Source organism: Bubalus kerabau, chromosome 14 (genome assembly GCF_029407905.1).
Source record: "Bubalus kerabau isolate K-KA32 ecotype Philippines breed swamp buffalo chromosome 14, PCC_UOA_SB_1v2, whole genome shotgun sequence".
Lineage (NCBI taxonomy): Eukaryota > Metazoa > Chordata > Mammalia > Artiodactyla > Bovidae > Bubalus > Bubalus kerabau.
In genome coordinates, this window is record NC_073637.1 from 2,581,382 (window position 1) to 2,587,027 (window position 5,646).

Sequence of the window (5,646 nt, forward strand, 5' to 3'; positions counted from 1 at the left end):
CTCACACAGCCTCTTCGGCCCAGAGCTGTGCTAATGCCTGAGGACACCTGAGGCCCAGGGGAGCGAGTGAAGCAAGAGCGCTGTGGCTAAGAACCCCCTCCCGAGCTGAGCTGGGAGCTTGGCCAGTAGTCTCCCCATGCCTGTGGATCTCTGAAGCCACCCAACCCTTAAACCAACTCACAGGCACTTGAGCCAAGACCCTTGGTCAGCTGCCAAGGCCACGTGGAGTAAGTTTCCTGTCATTTCTAGGCATTTGGGGGGGGGGGGAGGGAGCAGGTTTCTTCTTCTATGAAATGGGGACTAAAGTGCCCACCACAGAGGACCCACAACAGTGACAGTAGGTGCTCATCCTTGAGGGCTGGTGCCCTAAACCTGCCCCAGCTCTGAGGGGGCCTCCTCTCTGTTTTCCAGCCCAAGGACTGCATTTGCACGTGGATGTCACACACTCCACACACAGCATGACAAAGGTGACCCATGTGCCCTTCCTCCCCGATTCCTTAGCCGACATCCTCCTGAAGCTGTCAAAAGCAGCAGAACCGCTGTCACCTGCCCCGTTTGGAGAACCAAGGCATCCTCCTTGCCCTCTCACGGTTGCTTGGTTTCCCTCTGCCAGTTCCCATCCAGCCAACTCCATTCTGTAAGAATGTCTGCTCCTCAGGAAGCCCTGCTTGACCATCCCCCCTGGCCCCCAGGCCTGCACAGAACCCAGACAGACAGGCAGTCAGGAGTGGACAAGGCTGTGAAGGTGCACACGGGTGTGCACGCAGCCTCCAAGCAGCCCGGCCAGCCCATTGCTTTATTAGGGCCTGCGGAGGGGCAGGGGCTCGGCCACACGGCCAGCAGGAGCAAGTCCAGAGGCCCCAGGGCAGAGTGCCCTCAGTCGGAGGTCGTCCCTACTGGCCAGCCCTGGCCTCTGACGGGTCCTCAGGAGTACTCGTGGGTGAACTTCGCATGGAACTGGCTCAGCTTCTCCAGCAGGGGCCGTAGCTTCTCCATGGGGGGCAGAATAGTCATCCTGAAAGGGGGAAAAAAGTAAGCCAATGCAGTGGGGGTCGAGGGGAGGGGCTGCGCAAGCAGGGCCTCACCGAAAGTGGTAGGTGCCTTCCCGTTGTCCGAAGCCACTCCCAGGCACCACGCAGATGCCAGTCTCCTCTAGGAGGCGCAGGCAGAAGAACATGTCGGGAGCCAGGCCCAGCTCCTGGGGGTTCGGGAGGAGGACGGGAGGGGACGCTCAGGGAGGACGTCCCCGGCCCCGCGGGCCCTGCCCGGCCTGCCCGTCCTTACGTCGGACCTGAGCGCGCTGCACCGCACGCGGGGGCAGCTGCACGCGCGGGAACGAATACATGGCGCCCTGCACCGGGTTGCAGCGGATGCCGGGAGCTTCGTTGAAGACCTGCTCCGTGAGCTTGGCCTTGGCAGCCAGCTCGGCCAGCACCGCCCGCCTCTCCTGTTGCCGAGGGGGTAGGGTTGGTCAAGCCAGGCCGAGGCGCGCCGCCCCGAAGCCCGCGGCCCCGCCCACTCACCGCCTGGAACCGCGGGAAGGAGGGGTCGGAGGGCGCCGGCGGGCTGACAGCCACGTCGAGCAGGACCTGGCCCGGGGTGGGTGGGCACAGCCGCACGCTCCGCAGCTTCTGCATCTGCTGCTTCACCGTGGCGTCCATATTCACCACCTCCACGTAGCCGCCGCGGAAGCCGCACCTGCGAGGCGAAGACGGGCATCGAGGCAGGGCTGGCAAGGAGGGGCCAGCCTGCCGGCGACGAGAGCCCGGCCGTCGCCCAGGTTCTGGGCCCCACCCGCCCAGCCCGCACGCACTCGCCCATGTAGCCCTTGGAGATCGAGTGGAAGGAGGCGAGCTCCTGTTCAGCCGCGTACGGCGGCCCCATCTCCGTGAGCACCTTCTTGAACGAGTGAAACTGCGAGCCCTCGGCATACACGTTGTCTTGGTACACCTGGATGGGTGGCCGGGAGACAGCGGGCCACGTCACCTGGGCGCGCGCCGCCGCCCACCGCCCCCTCCCTGCGGGCGCCCAGCCAGCACCTCATCGGCCAATAGGAAAAGCCTCTCCTCAAAGGCGAAGCGGATCACGTCCTCGATGCACTCGCGGGTCTGCACCTGCCCTGGGGCGCGGGGGTGCGACAGGTCCGGGGTCAGCCGAAGGGGCGCTCTGCTCTGCGCAGGGCGGCGGGCGGAGGGAAAGGCTGACCCAGGTGCGGTGGACAGGGGTGCCTGTTCGGGCCAGGGCGGCGGGGCGGGGACGGGTGGGGACGCGCACCGGTGGGGTTCCCGGGGTTGATGACGCAGAGCGCGCGGGGGCGGCAGTGGTCACGCGCCTGGCGCAGCGCGCGCCGCAGCTCGGCCACGTCGAGCGCCCAGGCACGCTCCTCGTCCAGGTAGTAGTCCACCTGCACCGCGTTGAACTCGGCCAGCGCGGCCGAGTAGAGTGGATACTGAGGGATAGGGATAAGCACGCCCGTGCGCGTACGACCCTCGCCGGTTACCAGCAACTTCAGCACCGTCTGCGGGCGGGAATGGGAGGTGAGGTTGGCAGACCCTCCCGGCTGCGCACTAGGAGCCACGGTGGCTTCCCGCACTGGCCCGGCCTACCACAATGGCATCGCTGGCTCCCGTGGACAGAAAGATGTTATTGGGGTCAGCGGGAATGCCTCCATCGCGCCGCTCGATGTACCGCGCCACATCCTCACGGATCATCTGGACGCCAGCGCTGATGCTGTAGGCCCCTGAGCGGGAAACGGGGCAGGACGGCCGGGGTGGGACAAGTGAGGTCCCCTCGCTGCCCTCGGAGGAGACCCGCCCCCTTCCAGCGGGCCCACCCCCCTACCGGGACAGCCTCCCTCCAGCTCCTGCTCACCACCCCTCCTCCAGGCTTGGGCGGGTTCTGGCGCTCACCCAGGCTGTGGCCCCCACACGCCTGCAAGATGCGCTCCGCCCTCCTCTTGGCGTCGTCGGGGAAGTCAGGGCTGTTCAGGAGATCGGGGTGGACGCAGAGAGCCAGGACCTGGGAGGAGTGAGTGCTGAGGCCAGGGTCCACGGGCTGATGGGGGGAGGGTGCAGGGCAGTGCTGAGCCTCACCTGGCGCGGGAAGGTGATAGGGATCTGCCCCATGGCCTGTGCGTCCCCGATGTTGGCGCGGATGACCTCGGTGAAGGGCTTCTTTACGCCCTGGAGGGAGGCGGGGAGCGCAGTGATGGGGGAGCTTATCACTCCCACAGGCCTTGTCTCCTAAGGAGGTGGGGGCGGGGTGCGCGGGACCAGACAGGGGCCCTCTCACCAGGCCCCGGGGGCGGGCGGGGGATGGGGGACCAGCCCGGGCCCCTCTTGCCAGGCCCGGGAGGTTGGGGGCTGGGGGGCAGGGGGTACCGCCTGGGGTCCTCTCGCCAGGCCCGGAGGGCAGGACCATACCTGGCGCAGCTCTTGCTCCAGCTCCAGTGCCCGCTGCACGATGGGGCCTCGCACCGCATACTCCACCCTCCGGACATAAGGATTCATGGAGTCCAGTGTCAGCACCTTCTCCTTCAGCCCATTTGCTGCCTCCTGGCTGTGCTCACCTGCCCTCAAGGCCATGACTCTGCTCAGATGGGCAGGAAGGAGGCTCAGGAGGCAGCAGGATCCAGAAGCAGGGGTGAGGTCAGCCGGTCCAGGCTCGATGGGCCAGGGCTGGGAAGGGGGAGCCTGGGAAGGGGGTGCCCTCTTGGCTGCAGCCTGCTGGCCCCACTGAGAGGACAGAAGAGGCTGAAGGAGCCGGGCTGCCAGGCCCCACCCACCTGGGCACAGTTCTGCCCTGGGAGCCACAGAGAGTGGGTGAGAAGGCAGGCGGGGCTTTGGGGTGAGGCCCGGTGCCCGCCCAGCGTCCCCAGGACAGGGGACAGGAGACCCACATGGGGCAGGGACAGGCAGAAGGTGCCAGCGGCTCTGTGGGACCAGGCCTGGGGGCGAGGAGGGGGTGAGCGCCCTGAGGGGCCCACAGAGCTGGGAGGGCTGGGCCCCCGAACGAGCGGGAGTGAGGCCCGGGACCTCAGCATAGTTACCCCAGTGGGGCTCGGCCGAGGCCCAGCCCTCTCGGACCCCCCATCTTTGCTCCCGGCCAGCAGAGCAGGCCTGTCTCCCGGGTAACTGAGCCAGGCCTCAGGAATCTTGGGGCTGTTGGGGGAGGGGAGCGAGGCTTCAGACACGGGTTCCATTTGGCCCTCCTGTGCTGGGACCAGGCCTGGGCCAGCAAGAGCCCTGTGTTTGGAGCTTGGTCCCCCATCAGTGCTGCAAGGCTGGAGTCTCTGAGTTGGGGTGCTGGGAGTGGGGGTGCTGGGCAGCTCCGGGCCTTCACAGGGCCCTTGGGACACCTCTGCAGCTCTGGGCTGCTGTCCTGCCCTTTTGCCAAACACGTACCAGCCTGGAGCTGCCCTTGGGGCTGCACCGGGGGCAAGGTGACCTAAGCGCCCCCTCCCTGAGGCTCCTGATTGGTGCAGAGAGTGGGAAGGGAGCTGTGATAAGCCTCGGGGCCCACCTCTGCAGGCCCTGCAGGGAGCGATAGGCCCCTTGTGGCCTGCCCAGCCCCAGGCTCCGACCCCACGCTGAGGGTCAGGGAGCGCCCTCTCAGCGGAGCTGGGCAGGCCTGTGGCGCGCCAGCCCCTCAGCTCCCGCGGGCGGGAGAAGAAACCGGAGCCCAGGCAGCTGGCCTCTCACCTCGTGCCTCCTGCTCCTCGGCCACCGCTGCCTCCCAGAGCGCAGGCCTCTCTGGCCCCCAGGCAGGAGCGCAGGCTGATACGGGCCCAGCCTCAGGCGGAGCCCGCCTCTGCCCGCCCCCTGGCAGCAGGGCCCAAGTGGCAGCTGTGGTGGAGAGTGGACCCTGGGCAGCCGCCCCGGCCCACACGCTAAATTTAACCGGCAGCCTGCCCCCGCAACCCCCCGCTCTGCTGGGGACATCCCTCCAACCACTCATGCTCAGGGAAGGGCGACACCGCGGACCCTGAGCTGACCAGGTAAGTAAGTGTCCAGCAGAGAGGGTGACCCCAGCCTATGGCACCTAGCACTCGTGGCTGGGCCAAGCAACCTGCCGGGGACAGACAAGCTGGCAGGGCCCAAGCCCTCCCAAGTGAGGCCCCTAAGCAGCCCTGTCACCCTAACGCATCATGCCTGGCCAGCTCAGAGCCTGTTTGCCAGCCCAAGCGGAAGCTGGCAGCCAGGGCCCCGGGGCTGCATGCCAGGAACGGGGAACCCACCCCCGACAGGGAGGCTTCTGACACAAGCCTTGAATCGCTTTGCCCTGCTGGCTCTGGCCAAGAGCCTTATGGGAAATACCCTCTCCTCTTCTAAATCAGGGTCCTTGCCCTCCAACGAGGACACCCTCAGCCCTGGCCCCCCAAGGAGTGTCCTTCCAAAGCTACTTCTTCCGCTCAAGAAAGCAAAGTATTACAGAGGGGCCTCCAGGAGCCTGGGAGGCAGGGTGCTGAAGGGCCAGGCTTCTTGCCTGACGGGCATGTGCCCCACACCCACGCGGGGCTGGGCACCCCGAGCGAGCCCCAGCGTGCGCTACGGGCCTTGGTGCTCACGGGGCAGGCGCACCCAGGCCCAGCAACACAGCTACTCCCTGCTGGCAACAGAGGCCCAGCTGAGACACACGACAAGGCAG

General features: G+C 67.1%; 1 protein-coding gene across 5 annotated transcripts; it reads right to left on the reverse strand.

Moving 5' to 3' along the window:
- Window positions 1-721: 721 nt before the first annotated feature.
- Window positions 722-5,163, reverse strand: GPT (glutamic--pyruvic transaminase). 5 transcript variants are annotated; one of them, XM_055545479.1, is made up of 13 exons: window positions 4,701-5,163; window positions 4,049-4,160; window positions 3,423-3,588; window positions 3,093-3,182; window positions 2,910-3,018; window positions 2,607-2,740; window positions 2,275-2,518; window positions 2,040-2,119; window positions 1,814-1,950; window positions 1,524-1,698; window positions 1,292-1,447; window positions 1,086-1,198; window positions 722-1,015 (listed from the first exon to the last, which is right to left on the reverse strand). In XM_055545479.1, the coding sequence occupies exons 1-13, from the start codon at window positions 4,954-4,956 to the stop codon at window positions 925-927; spliced, it is 1,863 nt and encodes a 620-aa protein (XP_055401454.1). In that variant the 5' UTR covers window positions 4,957-5,163; the 3' UTR covers window positions 722-924. The 5 variants fall into 5 exon arrangements, with proteins under 5 accessions (XP_055401454.1, XP_055401455.1, XP_055401456.1 ...); XM_055545480.1 differs by lacking the exon at window positions 4,049-4,160 and having other exon boundaries at window positions 3,423-3,677; XM_055545481.1 differs by lacking the exon at window positions 4,049-4,160 and having other exon boundaries at window positions 4,701-4,826.
- Window positions 5,164-5,646: the final 483 nt, after the last annotated feature.